At 40.7% G+C, this 26,510-nt stretch overlaps 1 protein-coding gene across 1 annotated transcript in view; it reads right to left on the bottom strand.

The window, feature by feature from the left end:
- Positions 1 to 25,858, bottom strand: part of ank1b (ankyrin 1, erythrocytic b) — a gene marked incomplete at both ends in the record, with an annotated part of 76,264 nt that extends 50,406 nt beyond the window's left edge. Inside the window, one exon of the mRNA XM_080509824.1 lies at positions 25,733 to 25,858. Within this exon, the coding sequence (XP_080365950.1) occupies positions 25,733 to 25,858 (126 nt within the window). The remainder of the gene's footprint in view (positions 1 to 25,732) is intronic.
- Positions 25,859 to 26,510: the final 652 nt, after the last annotated feature.

Genomic DNA, 26,510 nt, shown 5'->3' with positions numbered 1-26,510 from the left:
CACAGAGCTTACTAATGAGAAACATTCATCAAGATGTTTGAAATAAGCAATTTACTCTGAATGCTCATTATAATTCAGCAGAAATGTAATACAGGCTTCACGGTCATATTTGCAACAAACAGCACTGGGATGTAATATATGTAAAATGAAGAACACCAAAGTCTAAGAGTAACTCTAACATAGGTATATTTGCCTCGCAACTTCATGTCCATAAAGAGGCTCCCTATGGGATGCTTTGTTCCATTTCTCCTAAGAAAGAATCAGCTCACTCCTGCAGTGCATAGTAGATTAAATGATTTGCTGGGATGAATATATTTTGCAGAGTCTAATATTATTCCTTCTCACTGGAATGATGTGACAGATCAAAACGAGGATCTTCCTGTTGTCTCCTCCATCGCTGTGCTAAAACAGAGCCTCTGAAATATTTATAGCCTCAGTCAGGCCACTGCTTCTGCAAAGCATTACAATCATGGTGTGCTGTTTCTTATTTTCAAATCAATATATACAAATGCAGTATGGTTGTGTGTAACTGCAGTGGCTTCCCATGGACTGTGCATTGACACTGGAGCTATGGGTAGCAGAATACAAATGTTTAAAAATGAAACAATGGAGACAATGGGAGAAACAGGCCATAACTGCATGTATACAGACATTCTGTCCATGTGTACGTCATTAATAATACATGCCTCGCCTGCTGTGGCGATTGTGAGTCAGGAATACATATCAAAGTGCAATATGCAATGACAGAATATTTTTTACAGTGTTTTAATTTAGTTGCTACGACACTACACACTTCTCGTGTTTTGGTGGTCCTTATATTTGGACTAAACATGAGTACATTCTGTACTTTACTTGCACTTCTACTTGCCTCTTTCTCCCTCTCATCCATTAAATTTTTTTTCTTTATTGTAATTCATTGTATTTCAACCTAAAGCAAAAAAAAATTTAAATAGAGACAGTCAGGGAATATAAAATGACAGGGCGAGGCAATCCTGAACTCCTCAGTTCACGAGCACTTCATTTGCTCTGCCATGCATCCCATCAGCACCCTTCTTGTCATTATTCCTTTAGTCCGTTTCTCTCATTCCTTTACCCTCCATCCGCTCTCTGAAGCCTCCCGTTCTCTCTCAATAAGCCTATTTGCGTTCTCTCTCTCTCTTCATAACCTTTTCAATATTTATGAGCACTGCAGAAATGCTACAAGCAAAGCATGCTGGGTAGAGCCATCCCTGAGAGTCTGGTCCTGACGTCATCACTCCGTGTTGACATTCTGGGCTCTCTGCCCCGTCTCAGTACCCGAACCAAAGTCAAGCTCCCTGTCAGCACAACAGATATCTGAAAACTGCATTTTAATAGCACACACGAAGGAGTGTAGCGTCAAGGAGTTCAAGCGAAAAGGACTTTTAAGTACGCAGATTAGCTCAATTCAAACTGACTGCCACTGCTGAGCGTGGTGAATGAGTGTCGGCTGTAGGTCACTATATCTCAAAATTAAATGCACATTCAAGCAATAAAAATCAGATTTCAATGAAAGAAACTTCAGCCAAAGGCCAGAAGCGCTATAAAAATGGCACAATAGAAATAGTGCTGAGAAAATACAGGTGGCTGTGACGACCCAAATTTTTTTTATCAAATATATCTCCTACAAACACTCATTAATGTCCCAGTGAAATAACAAATAAATATGAGGCCTTTTTTTTATTTGGTATGTATAGGAATGTGTTTTTATTTTTTATTTTGATCAATGTCAAATATCTGGGTTATTGTTCAGTGGAAGTCACTGATGGATACATATAAGAGAATATTAAACATTGCATCATGCTACATGTTAAAAAAGATGACTGGATAGAAGTATGAAGGAATCTAAAAAGTATTGGTGAACAGTGGGTTTTGTTATTGAGGCAAATAGAATTTGGAAATGGGTAAAAGCTTGCATGTCTTTAGAAATGTGGATTACTTCTCAACTCAGATTAAGTGCCACATAATAAACAGATACACTGGGATGTTTGTTTTTTGTATTATTAGAAATGCTCAAACCCAATATATATTGCAATAAATGATTCCAGTTTCACATCTTTATGGAAAGCGAAGCTACCTAGCCATGGATAACAACCCTTGGTGAGGAAGTAAACAGGCATGAAGAAGTGCTATCAACATATGCTCAGTTTCTGACAAATAATATGCCACAGGCCCAAAACAATGCCAAATAAACAGTATGATTCAAAACGAATACATCTGAAGTGTTCAACGTGACTCAAGCTGCATTTTTAATGGCCAAAAGCTCTTCGTGAATAGGAAAAGGGAAGAAGCAAACCCTGCAGCTCATAAATGGTGCATTAAGACAAAAAAAGCCCAAACTGCAAAAACCCAAAAGGGAAGAGGCAAAATAAATAAGTAAATAAATAAAGATGCTGAGAAAAGATGGCGAGACACAGAGTACCTGGGAGCCACTATGTCTGAAAGTCATGTGTGCATAACTAATGCAAAGCACTCAGCTGCACATGACCAACGGCTGCTCTATACCTCCCATAAGGCAAAAGGGGGAGCAGGAATGATGGAAAGGAAGGAGGAGGAAGATGGGAAGGACATGTAGTGCACAAAAGGTGGTTGGTTAAGTAAAGGAAGGCATATGAGGTTGGGAAAGAGCAATGGGGTAATAGTGAGAGGAAAAAAGTTATTGACGTGAGAAGAAGTGCAGAAAAGGCAGATTGAAAGAGGTCATTGCCATTTATCTTAGCTTGTGTACGCCGGGACAGTGTTGCAACTTTATTTTATTTTATTTTTTTCAAAAGGATAATGCTGAATAGCGTCACAAACCTTTGTGTGCACAGGAGAGTACAGCTCTAAAAGACCTGCATTCAGTGAATGAAAAGGCTGCCTCAGTAGGACTGAAAGGCTGAAGCGCTAACAAATGCTCTGGAAAAGTGGTGTGGACAGTGAGAAATGGAGCTCAGATGCAAGAAATCAACAGGGAAAGAAGGAGGATCTGAGATATGTCACGTCTCACCCTCTCAGTGTGTGATGGGGAGACGGACAGAGGTCTTGGAACAATTGGAATCACACTGGGATTTTGTTTTCAACTCAGGATCCCTCGACGGGGGGAAGTCAGAGGTCATGCTGAACAGCACCTTTGGTGGTCGGTGTGGATGTGATCTCTTCAAAGATTTCCTGGTATGGAAAGCTGAAGATTTGCATAATTCTTGTACACACACACACACACACACTTGCCAACCCAATATTGTCCAAGTGAATTAATGCACCAAGTGTAAATATTCAGTCAGTGAATGCAGCTTGTCTGCGTCAATAATCAATCTATCAACAGAGACTCAATATTACACAAACCACACCAGACACTTCAAAACCTAAAAGGAGTCTACCCTTCTACAGGCACACGCGCTCAGTTATACACACATTATGTTGTAATCACACACTTGGGGGAAACAAAAGCTTCTCTGTGCTGCCGTCCCAGCAGATGACACACTCTTGTAGCACTCCTCGTTTCAGCTCTGTCAGTTTATCACTCCATCCTCCCACATCCATCTGTCATCTGTTCTTTTTGAGGTGATCTCAGGCCAGCGCTGAGGTCGATGCCACCGCCTTTGGGCTTCGGTACAGTCTCAGGATATTCTACAGTACATTGGAATAATGCGTTCTTTCATCCTACTGCATGTAATGCTTTATATTCTCTAGTTCTTCCCTGTCGTAAAGCATCTGCCAATTTTATCTCTAAAGCTGTAAGTTAGAATTTCAGTGACTGAAAGTACCGTACTCGTTTTGTTTATTCATGCGACTATATTGCACAAAATCCCAAATTTCCTCGGAAGATTTAGAGACATACTTCATACCCATAAAGCATCCTGGGCAGAGTTCAGTTTAATTTTTGATGCGGTTTTAATTATTTATATTCATGCGTCATCGTATGAAATGAGTGAAGGTCAAATTGTGTATAATAGTAAACACAATGAAATCAGTTTGTTGAAGACAGTTACTCAATCATCAGTTGTAATGTGGAGTTGCCTTTGCCACTTCGGTGTGAAAATAAACCAGTGTGATCGATTGTATATCTGCACGAACACAAGTAGAAAGTGACACTTGTTCTTATTCTCATAATTACATGATGCTCATACATGTGACCCCAGTGAACAATGTGATGAAATACACATAAGGAATTATTAATCATACTATTTATTAAGCCTAAGTCTTGAAAAGAATTATATTTGCTCTGTCGAGGAGTCCAAAAATTGTGATAAAGCTTACATTTTTAATATAAATGAAGTGAGTATTTAAGAAAGGCACAGAAGATTGTCATATCAATGATTTCTTAAATATTTCACGTGTGGTTCTTTGGTATTTTGTTGTTTCAAATTGAAGGTAGAAAGCTACAAACATCATGAAAGTGATGTCACGCATGCGATAAAACAGGAAAACCCTGATTGCAGGAATATATATGGCATTTAACATACAAATATACAAATACTAATCCATGAAAGTACTAAAAACCAAAATCCACATGGAGTCAATTCATCAATTGACTTGTCACATTTTGAACACTCGCTCTGCCACTTCATGCCAAACTCACATTCCATACAACCAATGAATGCAGAGACTCTGCAGATTATGAAAATATAAACCCCATTACGGTAGATCAAAGCATGAGGAGGATATCAGCTAAATATGATTAAAAACAGAAGTTGTTTTATATGAATAAGGGATTTTTTTTGTCTTACCTTTGCAATATTTCTGAGAAAAGTTAATATTACCACTGAATCCACACCAGACTGTGTCAGTGCTATGCATGGGCTCAGTTCTGTTCATTTGTCTTTCATAAGGAGAATGCAGTCAAGGTAAGTACTCAGGAGCAAGGCAATTCAAAGTACTTTGAAGGTAGAAATAAAAGGATAACAACAAAACACATTTGGAAAAATAATTACCAAGGAAGTTGCTGAGTTACTGCGCCCTCACCTCGAACACAAACTACCCTGATTCTTCAGCATTGTTAAGATTATATGAAAATCTTCAAACTCAAACGGCTCAATTTGCAGATTTACCAAGTCACAGGATCTCAGAGTTTGCTTTTCAATTCTAACAACTTTTTATTGGCTTGTGAAGATTATCTTACATGAACATTTGTTAAGTAGAGATCTCAAAACTTGTGGATAACTCCTATTGTCTTTTTGGAAAGTGAGAAGTGAATTTCCTAAATTGGTGAACGTTAGTATTGTATATTCTTTTTGTGGTGCGCAGTAACTCAAAAATGTGCATAAAACTGGAGCTCAATGAGATCAGGCAATGATAAGACAGCCTTTATTTTTTATTTTTTTTCCACTTTCGAAGTATCTTAATGTTTTGCAAAATAATACAAATGCTCCTTTCTCTCTGGAGTAAATATGCTAATGTTTCCTGACTCATAATTATGGGTAAGAACACAAATGTCTGTCAAAATTCTGAATCTGCAAAACAATAGAAGCTATTCTTCATGCAGTGAAACACAGAGAAAAAAAAAGCCAGACTCACAAATAAAGAATTAAATCTCAAGTGAAATGAAGTACATAAACAAAGAATCATCACGGTAAACAAAACCACAACGGGATCGTTGGACCGTGAGACTAAATTGACCACAGAACTGAATGGGAAAGTCAGGATAAGGTCATTGCAGTATGACTCAGTAGTTTAAGGCACTGTTGGGTGGTCGATGTCAGGGTATCTGTGACTGTGGCCTGGGAGGAGGCGGCAGATGTGCCGAGAGGCAGTGGGGGGTCGGCGCGGGGGGCAGGCGCTGCCGGCCGCTCGGGACGATGACTGACTGCCTACCAAATCACCCGTGTCATGAATCAGGACGGTGGAGGACTGTGGAGCTGACACACACTAACTCACACAAGTGTGCTGACAGCCACAAGACAAATACACACACACTCAATCTGTATGTGAAAGCACGTGGATCCCAAATAATGATCAGATGCACACGGACACACACGTACGTGTTACTGTGCAAATACAGTATGTCCGTCACAGCACACAAACCCACCCACAATGCAACATGCTACATCATCTTCTGTCCCACTGCCAACAGGCGGTCACAGAAGTTGACATATGTTCCTCACTGCAGGATGTACACACTCCAACACACATAAAGCCTCTGCGTGTCTGCTCACACTCACAATATGCTGTGCAAACAACACAAACAAATCACATGGCTCAACCTTCGATGAAAGGGTAGAAATATCTAGAGCTGCAATATTTAGCTGAATCAATGCTATGGCAATTTAATTTTTTAAGTAGCTTTAGTCCTCCATTATAATAAACATAGTGTTGTTAGCAGTGTTGTGAGCAGTCACAGTAAAGCCAGACATTAAAAGTAGCATTTCCAAAGGACTTGAATAATTGTTGCAATAAAAGTAATTGTGAGTGATGGCTCCAGCCCCAAAGTGTCAATTCTATCAGCCATTTCCTGCCCACACACTTCAATCACAGTGTTCCATACATGCACATCAATTACTTTGATCAAATTACAGATGCCAACCAACAATATCTCATGTGTAAACCACACCCAACCCTAAATGCTCATCTGGTTGACAGCTTTGCAAGACCACAGGTAGTATCAAACCTTTTAGTGCCTTTCACTTCCTTTCTGAGGCTGGAACACAAACACTATATGTGAAGAGAGTGATGGACCCCACTGTGGTGTCGGAGTCCACAAAAGACAATCAGAGCTAATATCAGATACGTTGTACTGTACATGGTATGTGAAAATGTATCAGTGCATCAAACAGACCAAGAGTAATGCTATTAAACGTGTTCAGTGTGCATCCACCTTCTGAAGTCAAGCATTTAATTATTTGACCTTTGTGGTGCTGAGGTAACTTGAACATTTATTTTATCCATTTCTTTATTCGAACAAAGGAATGATTCAAATTAGATGAAACAAATGGAAAAGAAAAAAAAAGAAAAGAAAAATACATCTTGTTAAATGCTGTTTTCTTCTCTGCATTTTTCCTTTTCCCATCAATTCAGGAGAGGATGCTGGGATGTTTGACTATAGTCACAGATGAGTATTAAACAGTATTAACACTGATCAATAAACTGTCACATCCGAGACACTAATTATGTTCAATACTTTTAATTAACATTTACACTTAATTCTCATAGGTTTTGTTTTGCTATGCAACCACACTGAGCATTTAAAATATGAAAAAGCATTTGAAGCAGGTTATATTCTTGTGAGTTTACAATACAAACAACTACTCACTATGCAGAGTAAACTTAAAATCTCACAAAGTGCTATTAGGTCACCAAGATATCTTGTCAGTCAGAAGACATGGTCACTTAACATCTTTACTTATTTGGCGTTTGGTAAAATTAACCTTGCCACAAACAGCGCTACCCCCACCCCGGCACCTGGTGGCCAACCCAGAGCCGAGAATGCTCTAGCAAACCACCCCAGAAAGCCATACCTCAGCCCAGGAAGCACCAGAGGGAGAACGCAGACAAGACCCGTGAGAGAAGGAGAACAGACAATGTTTCTATTGATAAGTCATCCTTTCTCTGTATCCGCTTTCGAAAAGTTTTGTGTTTACACGGCAATGATTTGAAAATGATGTAAGAAAAGACAGAAACGGCAAAAACGTTGAAAACAATGTCGTTAGCATGCCAGGCCAGAAGTTGTTTTTTTTTGTTTTTGTAATGAAACGACTTGGAGCATGGAGGCATGCCACACTGGAGGTCCCCATTGTTGTTATTTTTGATCTACTAGCGCAAGTGGAGAAGTACTATTTACTACAGCCGTTGTGCACATGCACAGTAGCAGCATTTCAGAAAAGGTGAGTTTACCCCATTTACATGGTGACAGAGCTGGAGCGTTATTGAAAAGTTCCACCTTGGGAGCAGTTTTCAAAAAGTGGCCTTGAGCATGTTTGTCATGTAAACAGACACCGAAAACACAACAAACCTTTTCCGTTTTCACTTGAAAAACATGTCAACGGAGCCTTAGTACCAGGACCTTTTTATTTATAGCTGCCATATTTAGGACCGGGGCACCTTTTACCTGTCCTGGTGCAGTGAAAGTCACTGACTTATTGGATAAAAATAAATCTATATCAACATTGACCTTTATTTAGATTTCTTTTAGAACTGCCAATTCCACCGAGGCTTGCTTGAAATTTGTATATACCTCATCCAGTATCCCTCTCCGGAAGTCAGTTAAGAACACACAAGCTTATCGTGATTTCAGTTCAGAATGGGTTGATGAATGAAAATGTTGTCATGTGATGAAGAAAAACACGACAGGCTCATACTATGACAAACTGAAGAAAGAAAAAATACCAAGAAACTAACATCTTGCAACCCACCACTCCAAGGACAGTAAACGGTAGAAGAAGACAATACCAAGTCATCCTAGTGTGAAATTGGTCTGATAAATCTAAGCAACAAGCTACGAAAACAACCTACATATGACCTGCTTCGGTGGTGCTAATTGTGACAGAAAGATAAACTGGAGGAGATAAAATACCAGGGTGTGTCATTTCTTGCTCCAATGAGTGAGGGAATGGGCATTTGGACAAGCTGGGGTGAAAGGATGGATCAAACACAGAACATTTACGCAATAAAATCTGTGGTACGTGTGCATTAAAGAGGTAAAAGAAAATATAACAGAACAAATCAAATTCTTCATCGTTCTGTCAACTTGTCAGGAGACCAGTTGGGCAATTCAAGTGTAGTGATATGTTTGCCCTGTATAAAGGACCTGCAGTAATAATGATTTGTATGATCTCTATAGCCAGTATTATGAAGTATCCCTATTCCTGTTCTTTTTTTGTAAAATTGATAGGGGCTGGAAAGAACATTTACAAGTGTTGCCCCAGACCTCTGCAAAGTAATTTAGATATGGTAACACCAGTGAACAGTATAATATGTGGATAGATGTGTGGTCCAGAATGTGTCTTACTTTATCGATTACTGAAATGCTTCTTGACATTTTGGTTTGAATGTGTTTTATGCGAGATTTCCAATATATTTTATCATCAATTATAACACCAAGAAACTTACTTTCATGATCACAATGTCCACACCATATAACTGTAATTGTGCATTGTACATCCCTTTTACCATTGCCAAATAAGAAGAATTTAGTTTTGCTTACGTTTAATGATCATTTATTTATGTTAAACCACTTTTTTAGTCTGTACATTTCACCACTGATTGTATTCGGTAGTAATTGGAGATCAAACCCTGAGCAGAAAATATTTCTATCATCTGCAAAAAGAATTAGTTTCATTACTTTTGATGTATACGTGTCATTTAATTGTATTTGAGTGTTTACAAATACATGCGTCTACCCATGTTTATGCCGTCGGGTGACGTCTGAGCTCAGCAAGCCGTCCCCACTGTGCATCTCTGTGTTACTGACAGCAGGTCATCACTAATCACCCAGCGGGTGGAGCAGACTCATACCAGTAAGCAACATGATGGAAGAGTGATGGGGGCGCAGTGGGGCTGATGAGGGTCGGCGCAGGAAGCGGCACAGAGGGCGAATGTGAGAAAGAGAGACGAGAGAAGAAAAAGATTGCAGGAGGGCACACTCATGCTGAGAGAGATGCTATGAGCATTAGAACCACGTTTTCTTCTAAAGATAGCAACGATACGTCAATAACATCAACCATTACTTAAAGCGCTGTCTTAATGCACTGAGCACAAGCCTTGATCAAGTCACTTTTCCATGAAGTTTGAAGACAAATTATTGAATCTGGTGTATTCTTTTTATCCCCCATTAGGCTCAAAATGAAGTAAGATGAAGATGACATACAATTTTTTATTTTTTTTTTATAAACAAGATGAAACATAATCACAATGTACAGAGGAAGACTCAGTAAAGTGGAAAATCATTTCAACATGCCCCCGGAGGAGAGTAATGACTCTGCCACAAATTGCTCCTGCTGTTGTGATGGACTTCGGGAGTTTGTGACTTGTCATAGAGGCCACTCAATACAGCCACCTGCACATGATTCAGCATCCTGTGCAAGTTCATGAGGGGCATTTTAGCTATATATCAATGGGCCAAGCTCCTGATAGGAGGGTCAGGCCCGCGGCACAAGGTCTGGTAGGGGTTACAGCACCACTCAATTTACCAGAATGGCCTACGCCTTATGTGAAGAAGCTGACTTTTTTCATAAAATGTAAATTAGGAAGGACAGTGAGAGTGGTGAGAAATAGAGTGAGAAACCGAGAGAAGGTGGAATACTTCAAGGATACCCATCTGAACCCATTCACATATGTGAAATAAGAAAAAAGGGAATAAGACAGATACAGAGAACCGTATTTTAATCTACGATGTTGTTTTTGTTCAACTTGGAGTCACAGCCTGCTGAAACGGATTCCAGCGGACAGTGGCTAAAGGCAGGGTAGAGAGAGAAACAGACAGCTATCAGATTCAAGCCATATGGCAATTCCGGGTCACCAATGAACCTCAAAAGGACTTTGGGAAGATTATCTGTGGAAAACCAAAACAAGAAGAAAATGCAAACTCTGCATAGAAATCACCCCAAGCCAGGGCTGAAATGGGGATATTCTCACTGTGAGACAAGGTTGTTAACCACCCCACAGCCATGCAAGCCACACAGCCATAAGTGACTTTCTTTGAACTCATAAGATCTCCACTCTCAAGCATATGACAGTTCCTATAACCCCAAATGGCAACATTCGACAGTAAACTATGCATTTAAAGCTTAACATCTTCTCGCATCCTGATGAAGCTAGTGAACATTGACACGAAGTGGGCAGCAGAATGGCTGCTGTCACGTGACGCCACAATGAGAAGCCACTGAGCTCCTTCCGGAGCTCCTGCTATAATAAACCCTATGCACCAGGGAGAGCTAAAAATAAGGGCTAGACAAGCTGACATGCTGCATTTGCGGAAAGCTTCACTTCATTCAGAGCACCATCAATCATCCCTCAACAGTTGCTTATTCTTGTTGTCTGTGCAGTGTATTAAACACGCGATAAGTGTACCGCAGGATGCCAAAACAATTTGCCCACATGGGATTGAGATGTCAGTTGTAAACAGGAAAAGAAATTTCACAACAAAACGTGATTTGTGGAATAATCTAATTACATGTAGAAATGCAACACCCTTGACAGCTCTGTACACGACTCAATTGCACTTGTGGTAGTAAAATATTGGTCAAATCAAAAACTACGAAAAATAAAACATTTTTTTGCTCAAGTTTGTTTATTGTGTTTTTAGATATAGAATTGCTACAAATAATGGCATTTTGAATATAAGAAGATATGCCAAAACAAAAGCAAAACAAACAAAACAACAACAACAACAACAACACAAAAACAAAAGAAAGAGAATAATAAATAAATAAAAAGAAATGGAGAAACTAAGTACACACCTGGTCGCCATAGATTGATCAAGTCAAATGTAAAATGCACTCAGTACAGAGAGAAAAACAAAAAATGAAAAACATTCTGTCTTCATTTAATTTAAGCTTGAAAATATGCAAGAACATACCACTGCATTATTTCTACCAATCCAGACATCGGCAGAGAAACACCGGTGGAGTCATTTCGGCAACAGTAAAGCACAGACAAGGCTTCATGGATGGGAAATTTCTGCCGGTTGGATCAGAAATTTCTGATCCGTGAGTTACGTTGGTATCGGAACCCGATACCGATACTGGATCGGACCCAGCCCTAAGCTCAGCCTCTGAATAGCAATGTCACCGATAAAGCCTCAGTTAAACTATAGGATTATGGAGGTGATTTTCATGGATGCTGTGTGCACATTTTAAGAGCCTGTGTGTTTTTTTTTTCCCTGTCACCTTGGCCTTCCCCATGGGGCGGCTGGTGCCGAGCCAGCAGGACACGCGCCCCGCCACCATGTCACTCAGTCATACGGCCTGAAAAACTGCTGAGTCAGACTTGCAGCTTCATTACAATCATGCCACGAGCCACAAATGTGTTAGAATGGCTGCACTGGAGTGAGTCACAGACATGAGAGAACAGCAGTGTGAAAGTATATATGTGCCTGTGTGCATTGGAATGGGAGGAAATGGAATCACAGTGTGAGAGTCAGTGGTTCGGTGAGCTTGCCAAACCTTTTCCTCAGGCTGTCTGCACCACCATTCTACTGTCCCACAGTCTGAGTGCATTTTTCCACAGTGCAGCTGTCCAGGGATCATACAGTAATATATGAATTCATGTATTGATGAAGGTGTTTTTTTTTTCTCCATTTGAAGTTTCCTCACTCTAACTCTTTAGAAGCGCAAGTTAAAGACACAGCAGTAAATCAAATGACAAGATATTACGATCAAGACTGTATCATCCTTGGACCATTCCATAATTAAGCCCTTCTCAGGGTTTCAGGCTGTTTTGGAAATAGGACAAATGAAGCGTCAAAATAATGAATACATTTTTCAATACTGTGTGGCCTCAAAGCAACACCACTTCTCCATTTATTTCTGTTTCCCGCAATCTTGAACATCATCAAAACAATACAAGCTATTTCAAAAGCTATTTTATAACTCACAAGCTGTTCTGGCAGAGACACAGGGTTTATTTAATCTGCTCAAGTGTGCTATGGATATTTCGGTCTACCTGGCACAGGAAAGAAGAGAATTGAGCTCGAGAGAAATATTACTGTGAGTGATGCAGAATCTTTGCATGTGTTCAACAGCTAGTCAAGTGACAAGTATCAATGTTGGATCAATACCTTCACAGTGTAAGGAGGGAGGATAAAGGGATAGAGAGGTGGATAGATGGAGAAAGCCAAATGGATAGAAGAGAGGGGAAAGGGCAAATGGTTTGCATCGGATTTTCTACTGAGAGAAATTTCCATGTCTGCTAATGAGGCTGAATCTGCACACTAAGCAGTGAATTAACATTAGGTTAACAGTGTGAAGCATGGGCAACACACTCTTACAGCTCAATATGACACAGCTGTAATGTACTCAGAGAAGATTCATTACTTTATGCTGATCTTGCTCTGACCGTGCCCATGTATGAATAGTAATCCTGACAGTTTTGACCTCCATTTTTAGATATTTGGCAGCTTGATGAGGTTACATTAGCTGTCAACTATGCAGACATGGCCTACTATTGTAGAAACAATCTGAATTCTTTCTTCTTCTGGATTGAGGCACAAGAAAGTGCATTAAGGACTAATGTTTATCCTTGCATGATTTACTCAGGACAATTTTTACACAACTCAAAATACCAGATCATTAAACATTTCAGCCTAATGAGCAAAAGGAAAAACATTAATAAAAACAAAACAACACCTCCCTGTTCTGGAACAATGAGAAAGCAGTGAACGTGTTTAATGTGATTGTGTGAAATCCTATTCCAATTTACCAGTTAGTTAAGTCCCATCTCCCCGTTTACTGCATTCACATGACAATAACAAACAAGCAACAAGCCTTTCTTGCTGTCGCTTTATTTCTCCTGTAAGAGTGAAGAAAAGAAACAAATTGTTAGTGGTCATTCTTTCTACACTATAAGCCGGACTACAGCTGGCAGCTGTTAAAAATGTATCATGAGGAGACAGAAAAAAACAAAATACAGTGAAGTCCAGTAAACAATAGGTCCTGTATTACTGCCATAGCATGTTGCTTCTGAATAAAAGTCCTATAACCAGCCAAACAACTGAAAAGAGTGTAACTTATATCCCAGAAAATATGGCAATTTGATTCAAATTAAGTGAAAACAAAATACACTATAAAACCAATATGCATGGCTAACCATGAAGACATATTGCTGTTTGCCTTATTTATGTATGCATCCATTATACACACTCCTTGTTACGTGGACTACAGAAGTAACGTGAATGGGCTTTGTTCTCTTACTTGCTGCTGTCAGCATTGCAGGGGATTCCAAAGAGAGAGACTCAGCCGAGTATTTCAGTTCAGCACACGGACATTTGACAGATTTTCTGGAGGAGGACAGCAGCATGACGGTGGACTCTGAAGCACAGAGCTGTTGATTTCACTGCTATGCCAAAGTAACTAGTGACTGACTCAACTGGGCAACTCCATGATCAACCCAACGAACTATTCTGAGTCATACAAATTTTACACATAAAATGCTCAAGCCAAAAATGCAGTAATATAAAATAGCATTAACTTGGTTTTATTAAGTAGACTGAGAGAATGGCTCAGCGAGCGGGAATGATTATTCACAGTGTCCAAAACATCTATTCTAACCTACATGTGAAAGCTTTCAGTGGGAGTTTATAAACTTTCCCAATTATTTTCTCCACTCTCAAAGATCAGATGGCGTTACAATGGAGGCACTACTCTAAGCTACTCCTGTCAGAGCAATCTCACCATCTACTGCAATTAGGGGAGCTCCATCATTCTTGTTTAAAGTATTATAATTACAGGCATTCGTTTCACTTTGAGCCAGCAAAACTTATCATAACCAATAAAAATCACAAGAAGTCAGTATGTATATGACACAAACTAAGACAGAATGATTAAGCGAGATGAACCAAGAAGAGAACATGAGAAAAGGGGGAGTAAGAAAAAGGAGAGCAAGATGGAAGGACCGAGAGAAAAAAAAAACGAGACCAGCAGCTTGGATAAGCACAAAGACGGAAAGAAGCAATGAGGTTGCGTTGAATGAACAAACAGTTGCTACATTTTCCTTCCTTCCATCTCGAGTTAAAAATTGAATTAGCAATGAAGTATTTATACGAGTGGAGTGTGGATTTTCCATTCCAATGCCTCTGTACAGTAGACAGCAGAAGAGGATAGAGCAGAAAAACAAAGCGCACAGCTTGATTGGCGTCTTTTCCTTTTTTCTTCCCCAACATACATGTTCGAGGTAATAAGACATATTCACAATGAGAAACGCAAGATCACGCACACTCAGAGAGAAGAAAGAATCAGAGCACGAGAGGGAATGTGGAAAAGAGATGACGAAGATCTTGAGTCAACTGAGGGGAATCACTTGCTTTGTGTTGACTTGTAGCCATCTCCCAATGCTGTCGCGCTCTTCGCCCCGCTGCCATCAGCCACTGCTGATGCAAGCTCCGCCACATCAGAGAGTGACGATGTGATACGAGCAAATGAATGGCAGCCTGACTGGCCAGGGATGTTTGGCAAACTGCTGATGTTAGAAATTGTGCCGTTCCAACTCATTTTTCCCCACAGTACGCGTTCGTTTTTAACCTAATCCCTTTAATTTCACCTTGATGTGCACATGTGGACAAATGTGCTCTCTACCGGCAAAGATCACTTATTGAGTGATGAACCAGAAGGGAGACCATCCGTTCCATCTGCTATGAGACAGCAGTCCTGGTGACACAAGACACACACTCGCACGCACGCAGGTGCGCACGTACAGAAAACCAATTAAACCACCAGTTCAGCTGCATGCTTCAGTAGATGTAATTAAAGCGAAACAACTCCTACTTGATCCAAAAAATTTTTAAATCATCACAAATTTAACTCCCAAAATCTTTACTTACACATTCGTGGGCAGTATGACTTGATTAAAGACTTATCTAATTGTGTACACTTACACTATATACAATAAAAAAAAAAAAAAACAACAACCTTGAGTCTTGATGTCGTAGCCCAGAAATGCCCTATTGTGTAATACCACACTGTAACACCAGGTGATGTCATGAGTCTACTCACAGTTTGTTAAGACACAAGAGAGAAATAGACAGCAGGTTGTCACTGGTGTGGTCAGTCAGCTGTTTGGGGATGCTGGTTAAATCAGTTACAAAAACTGGACAGCTTGTCAAGTACAAATACTCTTGTTACAAGCCACCTCTGCCACCAAACAATGTTGAAAACAAAAGTTTGACAATTCACAACTGTTCCTTTAGTGAATCTAATGACAAAACAAATGTATAAAAAACATTGAAGATGTCATTGAACCATGGTTTCACCAGGTTTTTTCCCCTCAAAAGATAACTACTCGCTTCCAAAACCTAGCACAAGTCAACAGTACCATCCAAGACAAGACAAGACGTTGAAATGTATCATTCATTACTTTCCTTAACTAATCCTTTACTTAAACATGGACTATAAAATAAACACTACAACACATTTTCACAATGTTTACCAGCACGATCAAATACTGTGCAAGTAATAATAAATATATCTCACTCCAGTACATGCAATTGTTGATTTTTTTCGGCATTGTGTCCATTAGCCAGCACATGTACAGTGAAATGTGTTTAGGCCAGCAAAGGAAAGTGATGGAGTCTGGGCGTGACTGAGAATGGCTACTTCAGTGCATTAGTGCACTCCTGCTTTCTACATGATCCATGTAGACCTTGAGGAGCTCTAATTCCATTACATAATGCCCAGCTTCGGCTCTTTGTCAGTGTGTGTGTGTGTGTGTCTTTTGTCTGCATATTGGTGTGTGTGTGTGTGTGGCATTGTGCCAGTCTGCATCACTTTCACTGTCCCTCTAATGACTCGTTGTAATTAAAGGCAATCGCGTGATTCTGCCTGTCAGTGTTGGACTTTCTTTCTGTGTAGGTCAATTATTGAAACTCAACGTGTTCTATAACTGCTTAACTTAATTCTGTTTTGCTATAGATTTAGTTCAGTCCAAACAGATGTACTGTGAGCTGATATTAAACTCAGCATCCATATAAATCTGGGAGCGAACAGATCTGTAGGAGAATGACAAGGAAGCAACAAGCTGTCCTGCCTCCAGCATTTTAGGAACGGCGGGTAATCTGCGGATGTCCCGATATGTCATCGCCAATCCGGAGGCATCCCCTCATTTGTCTCGACTCTTCATCATCCAGCAACGTGTGGCGTCAATGTGTAATCACCATGGCAACATCCGTCACTTGAGACCCCCTGCAGGCTGACCTCAGGGTCGCAATAAACTTTGCCAAAAGATTTACAGCTGTCACCTCTCCCTCTGGATGGCAGTGCTTCACATTGGTTGGCCTTGCTAACAATGATGATGGATGCTCTGATTACCAGGTACAGGCTGGCAGATGAGCTGTGACTCCTGAGGAGCTCACAGGAAGCCAGACAACAGATCAATCCAATCAATCGAATTAACATTCGTACAACCGCATGAGTAAACCTTGTATACCTTAAATACAAAAGTTGCCCCAAATCTGAGATTTGATTTGGGTCAATACCTTTTTAGATACAATCCCATGTGATCAGGTTCAACAGCATTTTTAGAAGAGTGTAATTAAGCCTCAATAGAAGAGGTCGGCCCACAAAGGAATGAAATGATATGTAAAGTCAATATTATTGACATCACTTCAACATATTTGTAAATATTTTTGCAGCAAACCATTCGATTGCCTTAAGGAAAGGCTGCAAGCCATCTCTGATTTACAATTTGCCATCTTATTAAAGTGAAGCCAAACCCTGGGGTGACACATCAACACCTGGTAGTTTCCCAGATCGGCTTGAGATTGTAGAAAGTGTTTCGTCATGGTTCATTTTGACATTCTAGTATTAGCAAGCTCAGAGCAGGCAAAGCCTCGAATCCCCGGATAAATCATTAATGGATGTTATTTTTCATGAAAATGAAGAAATCCCAGTTCATTATGAACCCATCTCTTTTTCAGTGGCTTCCACATTTGCAGTTTTAACTCTAAAACATTGGTTTTTAAAGTGGCAGAGACGTTTCCCCTTGGGGGCACCAGAAAGTGGATGGCAGGTCATACAGATGCCTTTTCATGGCAAGCGTTTCTCCTTTTAATTTCCGAGGAACTCTAGAGATGAAGTTGTGTGAAGTGGTGTTTTTTTTTTTAAAGTTACACCTTGGGAGCCGTTTTCAAAAAAATGGCATTATCATTGGCTCCAAGCACCATTGTCGTGCAAACGGACTTCCAAAATAAAGCTTTCAGTTTTCTCGTTGTCACGTAAACCTAAACCTTTTTACACTTATATAAGCTGGGGCTTACTTGGGTAAGCTTTGGCTCACAGGGTAATAATCATACTAAAATGTATTGAAATGTTTCTCCCCTCTCAGAATGTCACACACAGGTATACATGTTCACTTTCAAGAAGAACAGGAGTGCCATTCAACTGTCCATTGACTGCAGTATAGAGTCAATTCTTTAGCAAGCTCTATTGTCCAATACTATTGTACCAGAAATATAAAATGTGGCGAGCTGCCTAGGGATACTCATGGGGAAAATTTTTGGAAATAGAAGTTAGAGCTCTGCCAGATAAAGTAGGATGTGCTCAGCAAAATGTCATTGAACTCTGTGTGGTGCCATCACTATTGCAACCTTCGTTTCAGCCAATGAAATAAAGGTTGTGGTCTTTCAGGCAATTAAAGGAAAGTTTGAATACTCTCTCTGATGCTCACAAACTCGACTTGACTTGGTACAAAGATGCATCATCTTGCTGGAAAGAACAAAATCTAGATCATAGGAATACACTTTGAGAAAGCGGACAATAAATCACAAAGTTTCCCATATTAATGGAGCAATATTACTTTTCTGATAATCATCAGGGCGTCTGACACGGCGTGCTGATCTACAGATCAAAATGCTGGATGTGACACAGTCAGGTCACAGATAACACCTCAGAGTGATCTGATAAGTATCAGCTATCATGCTTTTATTCTGAAATGCTGCATGTTGCTTGAGCAGGTACAGATCCAGAGCAACATCAGATACCGTATCGGAGCAGGCGTTCGAGCTAGCACATGGTAGTGGTGTGTAGATAGACATGTAGCTCTGGCCTCAGATGCAGTGTAATCCTCGGCTGCCAGGTAAATATAGCCTGTGGCTGGCTGCTTGGGGTTGGGCGGAGAGCTGCTCTCTGCTCTGCTCGACCTTGGCTCATCTTGCCCTCCCTTTCCTCAAAGGGGATGAAAAGGCAGCAGCCCACACCTCAGATTACAGTTGCCTTACGCAAAATGATGCAAGAAACAAGCGAGAACGTTTTGGGTTTTTTTTAACTCCTACAATGTGCCAAAAGATTTAGGCAGTTTTTAAGACGGACAAAATACAACCCTTGTACAAACTATCATTTATGTATTATCCTTTGAGCTTTTTGAAGGTTTAAATGGTACGATGTAAAGTAAATTGGTTCAACGTTAAATGTTTATGTGGGTCTCATTGATCAGGGGTGTAATGATTCAAGGGGAAATGTTGTGTTGTGAAATGCAATAGTCCGAATTACAAAAATAACAAACTAATTTGCATTCCAGACATAGAGCTTTATGACCAGGAGGTATGATTTTTTTTTTTTTAAATATATATAATATACACAACTTTTAATTAGCTATGTTAGGCCTTCATCATTATGTCCTTCATCACGTGTTGTTTTTTGTGTGAACAAAAGCGTGCTGACAGGCAAAGAAAAGGAAAGGGATAGGAGAGAGTTTTGGCTAATTAACGCTGGGTATCCATAAGGTTACATGAAAATGTAATGAGATATCCGGAAGGCTTGCCATTTCACACACATGGACGCATGCATGCACGCACACATAAAGTGGGAGTGCACACACATCCAGCTCCTTTGAAAACACGAGCAGGCACACACAGATGCAAACAGCACACACCATCCATTAACAGAGCTTCGGATCCATTGTATTAAGTGCAAGCCTGCAGGAAACAGGAAAATGCGTTGGCCCCGAGGAGCTGCAGGCCGAGCGACTACGATAAAAGGTTTCACGTCCCAGATCGGTTTATCCCATTGGTTACAGAGAACGGAAAAATTAAGCACACAATCACAAGTGCAATTTGAAGATGACCAAGCAGTTTCATTTGCTCCTGCAGTGACGTAGCTCCATGCCTAGTACACATTGTTATTCTAACATAGCCAGGCATCTATACTCCCACATTAAAGAAGGAAAAATGGTCTGCACAACAGATCTGCTTATTATTATCAAAGTGAAGCTTCACTTCTAACCAATTTAGTTCATTAATAAGCAGGAACTAAAGATTTGTCTTTCGTATAAGCCACTTGGAAAATACAATTGATTATATTGTCATGGAAGAGTTGCTTCAAGTTCATCTCAGGGATTAATGATGTTTGATTGGATTTGTCATCAATTTTCAGGCATTTCAGTTCTGAAACATAAACTGTACACGTATCTTACACACCATGCCAAACTTCTTTTATTTTTTTCTGTGCACAAGAAAACAAGTTACTTTTGCTTTGCCACAGTTGGTCCAGATTGTAGTCTTTCCATTGCAAGTTTGTGGGTGAGATCGTCCGTCCCATCCATACATTGAAGTGTTATTGAGCAACACACTAAACCTGAAAGTGCAGGTTGAGAGCCTTGCTCTGTAACTGTCACTATTGGTGTATGAGCGTGTGTTTTTAGGGGAAAGTGTGATTAACAATATTAAGTTTTGTATTGCCAAAGCTGGAAAAAAAGCCCTATATAAGCATTCATACAACATACATACAGTCGCCATTTTTACTATTTTGTCAAGATCATGTGTTCTCTGTTGTCTGATGACGCTCGATTATTGAGCGAGAGATGAAGATGTGAATCTTACAATATTGAGTACCCAAAGTGAATGTTTCTCTTGCACTAAAACTCTTATCGGAGAGATAAATCTTTTCTCAAGCTGTTTTATCACATCATTTTCAGAATTCACATCCCCCAGTAAAACCTTCATTCATATCATATTAATAATTTACAATGATTGATTTAATCATTTTGAACCCAAGCCTTTGGTATATGCATAGAAGAGCCTGCAAAGACTTTTTTTTAATTTATAGTCCACAGCTTTGTTTTAGTTTATCAGGCAAATAACTGAATGGACAGTTATGGGAACATGTGTGGCTTAAATGTTATCATGAAATGCAAAATGTTAAGAAAAGGACATTTCTGCACTTTATTTCAAAGGTTATGTTTCTTCATTATTCAGATAAGGGTGAACATAGTGTAGAATCTGCATCAGTCCTCCCTTTGCTTGCCTTGCTTCTCTTATTATGCAGATTTGCCTTCCCCGTCTCTGCTGCTCTGTTGGCTGGTGTTTGGAGGTCGTGGCCATATGATTCACGAGGAGAGTTGAACATAATTCAAGGAGTGTCCATTCAGTTTTGCAAAACAACTGCTACCCTCAGGGCTGGTTTGCCTAAATTCAGTTAAGCTGTAATTTGGCACAAATGTGATTCAAACTGGGCAGCTCATCACTGTGCCTCTGGCTTGTATTGTCATCCGTTCCATACATGATTAAAATTGAGATCTGTAGAACTGGTATTTGTGATTGGTTTAACCTCTGAACTCGGTTAGGGTTTAGTTTTGTGCTATAAAATGTTAACAACAAGGGTGCTGATGCTGCTGCAGATTAGTAGTGCATTGGTCTCGATCTTGAGTGAGAAGGACCCATTGTCAAGAAAACAAATGAAGTGAAGGGCAGTGAGAAATGTTGGATATCAAAGTTTTGCAGAGAGGTTTATTAAATGCAATTTGAAGAAATAATATGGACATACATAACCAATGACACCAATTTTGAGGCAGTAGTTTGCCAATGGTCTATTTATCCTGTGAATGAACCTTGGCATTAAGATTTTTTTAGTGGCGACTATGTTTTTTATATGTATTGGATCGGATTCTAACAGGATTAGAATTAGAATTAGACAAGTTGTGATACCAAAAAGGGAGTAGAATAGACAGAGTATTGTAATTTTGGGTGGATATAAGTAGCAAAAAAAATCTAAATATATTATCATTGATATTATTATGAATTCCTTTTGCCTTTGTGTTCCAGCCCTCAGTTGAGTCCTCTTTCCACCTCCATACCTCCTTTTTTCTAATAGCACTTGTCACCTTACCAATTATATCTGCTCTTTAGGTTACTTTCCTCTACCTCTAGCTTTGGGTTTAAAGAATTAGGACACTGAGAAGAAGATAACAGAGCCATTCCACAGATGTGGCATCGGCTTTAACCAGCAGAGAAACTTTCTTTTCAGGGTTTGTAACTGCATTACTGTCCAGTCTGTCCTGAGCTGTGATCGGATCTCTGTTGGCACGATGGTAGATGACCTTTTGGGTGTAGGGAGGGGTAAGGAAGAGCGATCCCATGATGCCAAGTTTGATTTACATCGAGAGGAGCCAACTAACATCCCCTGAACATAAAGACCTGCCTGCGTCTCCTCTTCCTCTCTAAGTCCCGTTTGACTTGCCTCTGCACTTCTTGTGGGTGTGTGGCAACAATCTACTGAAAGGAAGAAAGAAAGATAGAGATGAGAGAAGCCTTGGATGATGATTGAGGTGAACATGAGGGAGAAAGGCCAGGCAGCCAGAGGCAGTAAAGAAGAGATGGGTTTTCGCTATAAATTCTGCCTTATTGCAGAATGAAATGTGCCTGCAGCTTGTAACATGCAGCAGATGACAATAATACCGATGCTCTCTGTGACTTTCCACCCCTTTCTAACTTGGAAGCAAACACAGGCATAGATATAAGTAGACCTCATTCAATCTGTGATTTCAACACATTTCACAATCATGCTAGTTTTCTTATTCAAAAACATACTTTATAATAAATGTGTATGACAGGCAAACGGTAAACATGATAGTAATCAGAAGTTTAACTAAAAGAACATGGTTTTGCAGGTGGTTAAAAGTTGCTTCATCCACCAATCAACCAGTGTGATTTAATGTTGCATAGGTTCCCCTCTTACTGCCCTAACGTATCAAAGCACAAACTCCACTTCCTTCTAACCAAAACAGAATTTGCTTCTGCAGCATATTGTGCTAATAGCAGCTACTAATATTTGCTAGGATCGCACTGCTTGGAACTTAACTACAGCAGACAAGTGAACTTCCCACAAGAGCTGCTGTTTTTGGAGATGCCCTGGACCGGCTGCCTGCCATTCACAATTTGACCCGTGCCAGACTCACTAAATCCTGAAAGTTGCCAAGTTTTTTTCCGCTTCAAACACATCAACTTTGATGATAAGATGTTCACTGACTGCCAAACGTATCCTGCCAACTGACATAAGCCAATGATAAAGAAATGACCAGTGCTATTCACTGAGTCTGAATATAATGCTGTGGTGGATACAATAAGGGACAAAACTGCTTAAATATCCTGATTTGGGTATATTGAAGTATATATGACAGTAAACAGATTGTTCTGACTGCTGAGTAAGAAAATAATACTGCATCAGAAATGCTACAAACTAACATGTCATTGAAGTATCGTGGTAATGACTGGTAAAATAGCTAATTTTCAGTATGTTACAAAACATTGGAATAGAATACATCTAAACTCCTGCTGAATGTTTGAGTTTAAAGCTTTACTTCAAGACACTCCTTTTATAATAACATGACGAGGTTATTTCCCTCTTTTCTGCAGGTTTTGGAGATCTTGCAATGTTGCATCTTTGTTGTCGTCATGTGATTGAAAAAGGGGCCGCGCCAAATCACAATTATTCAAACTGTAATCTGCTAGAATAAGAAATGGCTGCGCCTTAATGCAGTGGGAAACTGAGATAGTTGCCAGCTGGGACTGTCCAAGTTCTGAGTTTTCACATGCCAATCACAAATAAAAACATGGCTGCCACCTGCAGTGCTGCTTTATTACTACTGTCAAGGGTATAGCAAAGAGACAAACAAGCTTGCTGTCACACACTTCAACTATGTTGAAATTAAGTTCAGGAGGTAAAACTATTTTTACTTTTGCCAATGAGTTTGAGTAAAAATAAAATAAAAACTATAAGCTATTAGGATTTGGAGCGAGTTTCTTTCAGCAAAACTGCTGCCATGTTGAGTGATTTCAATCAAAAATCTGCTTACCGGTATTGCAAAACCTTCCACTTACCGAGATGGAAGTTTCCAGTTCAGATGTTGTTTTTCCCAGTGGGAAAAGTTAACTTAAATAAACAAGTGGAGGCAGTCTCACATTATTTAGTGACTTATGCATTGACAGCATCACAACACATTTCACCAAACTGGGTACTACAAATCTAATTTTGCACAACCCCTTTTTAACAGGATTTGACTGCAGGTCCCTAAAACGTGAGATCAAGGATGCCCTCAAGAACCCAATGCACCACTGAGGGGAAACTCATCATGTGAAGTGTGTCAAACTGTGTGATTCTTCCCACCTGCTTGTTTGCACCACCAACCTCCACATTCATTGTCTAGGTGTCACTTTTATAAACGTGACCTATTTTCTATCTTCTGCATCAGCCCTCAGTGACCTGGAGAGAGCATTCACACCTGTATCCATCACACATCAGCTTACCAAAAATGGTTTTACCTCCTCTCATCATAGCAACAATTCAGAAAAGTCAAAATATGAATATTGTCTACAAAGCATTATTGAACCAGTAGTCTTTGTTCTAGTCGGTTGTGGTTAAAAAGATTGCAGCTCAACCTGACAGCTGAAAGACAGGCACCAGAGTTGTATCATTTATATAGGTTCTGTATCGAGAAAAAAATCAGCATAACATGCTGCAACAAGCTTCCGTACAGCCTGCTTTAAGCACAAGGAAACAAGCTTTACATTGTTTTACACCCAAAAGGACATGAATTAACTTGAAGAGAGGGATCACGCCCCATGAGCCAACCAGCTCTTTTTGTAGAATCCATTTGTACCAGTATGTCGCTTTTAGCTTCTGCCCTCCTATTGTATCCTCTCTTATGATACACACACACGCACACGCACACGCACAGGCGCGCGCACACACACACACACACACACACACACACACACACACACACACACACACACACACACACACACACACACACACACACACACACACACACACACACACACACACACACACACACACACACACACACACACACACACATCAAACACATAAAGCCCTGCATGTTCTCTATTGCCACTCCACATCACAGACATATTGCAAGAGGAACAGGAAACAGCTGAGAGCTGGCCATAGCCTCTAAACACAGAGCAATGCTGTAAATTCCAGTGAGGGATTGGTTTTACAATCTGTTCATTGAATGCCTTTCCTGAGAAAATCACTATTTCATAAATCACTTAGGTGACACTGAGAACGAGGTGGCAAAACCTCAATATAATCTGCGTCTGATGGTAAAGGAAGAGTGGTAGAGTGTAGGAGAGAAGTGAGACGAAGAGAAAAGTACCTGCAGGAGGATGTTCAGCATGCCTGGTTCATGATGCTATTTAAAAATATTTCTGTTAACACAAATGTGACCACTGATCTATCCAAGAGCAATGCATGTAGCACTAGACATGCTACCAAAGGTGCATTATAACTGCATCTATTATTAGAGTGTACCTCCATCTTCCCCCTCCATTTTACAGCTCCCCAATTGAAATAAATACAACCTGGTACATGGGGGGGAAGACACCACATCTAACTCCAGCACAGATCTGAAGGCAGCAAAAAAAAGAACAGGGAACTTGCATTTCATTAATATGAATAAGCAGCACCCGTGTCAGACTGAAAAATAAGACACCTGCTGTTATTTAACCAACAACGTTAACTGATCACACCTCCAAAGGCACAACAGCCCTTTTCCTCTCCCCTATAGCTGAGCGAGCAAACACAACCTGTACAAGAGCATATGTGCTTGACTGGTTAACCTGCACACATAATGCACGCACGCACACACACACACACACACACACTCAGGCGCATGCACCAGCTGAGGCTGGAGGACCAACTGTGTAATTATACGTGTGTAATTGCATCCTAACCAATCAAGCACAACAGATTCAGTGGGTGACAGAGGCTGTAATAAAGGCAGTCAGACGGTTGGAGAAAGATGGATGTAGGAATAACCGTCCTCTCCCCTGTGTCTGGAGACGACTGAGCCATACCTTGCGCCTGCGGTCCCTGGATCGATTCCTTTTTTTTAACTTCTCCTCCTCCTTCTCCCTCTGCTCCTGGGCGGCGGCCTCCGCGAGGTCCTTGGTCTTGCGGAGCTGCTTGGCGGCTTGCGCCATGGTGCCGCTGCTACTGCTGCCACTGCTGCTCCAGTCACCGTCGCCACTCCAGCCCTCCTCTTGTTTGCACTAACCGCCGTTGGCCCCCCCCCTCCTGTTTCCTCTTCCAGTGTCCCTCTGTCCCACGAGCCTCCCCCCCAGTCACTTACAACCTCCTCCTCTCTGGTGGCCACCACGACATGTGTGTGAGTGAGGCGAGCGGCGGAGGACGTCTGCGTGCAGATAGTCGCTTGTGGGTGATGCTGATGCTACGGCAGCCACCCTGCCAGGCAGCCTCCGGCAGCCACGAAGGGAAGATGCTACAGCTAAAGTGGTGCTGATGCTGCTGCCTGCACCGCGGCTGCTACTCATCCAGTCAGCTAGCACTGCACTGAACCGTCTCCCCTCCCCCTCCTTTCTTTTTTCTACCTTCCACCCTTCTCTCCTCCCTCTCCCTCTGCTTGCGGAGACCAGTCACGCAGTTCTGTGTTGAGCACAGTGGGGCTCCTGCTGCAGAGCTCTCCCTTCTTATCTGTCAAATGTCCTCCTCTCCTCGCCGCTGCACGTCTTTCTCCAGCTTTGCTCTCGGTTCGAGGATCCTCTCCTCACAGGAGCTGTCGTGGCACCTTGCATAAGTGGGGCACAAAAGACAAGGGGTGCCAAGGCAAAAGCG

The sequence above is a fragment of the Blennius ocellaris genome (assembly GCF_963422515.1).
Source record: "Blennius ocellaris genome assembly, chromosome: 15".
Classification (NCBI taxonomy): domain Eukaryota; kingdom Metazoa; phylum Chordata; class Actinopteri; order Blenniiformes; family Blenniidae; genus Blennius; species Blennius ocellaris.
Note: the sequence above shows the minus strand (reverse complement) of the source record. Positions and strands in the feature narration are given on the sequence as shown.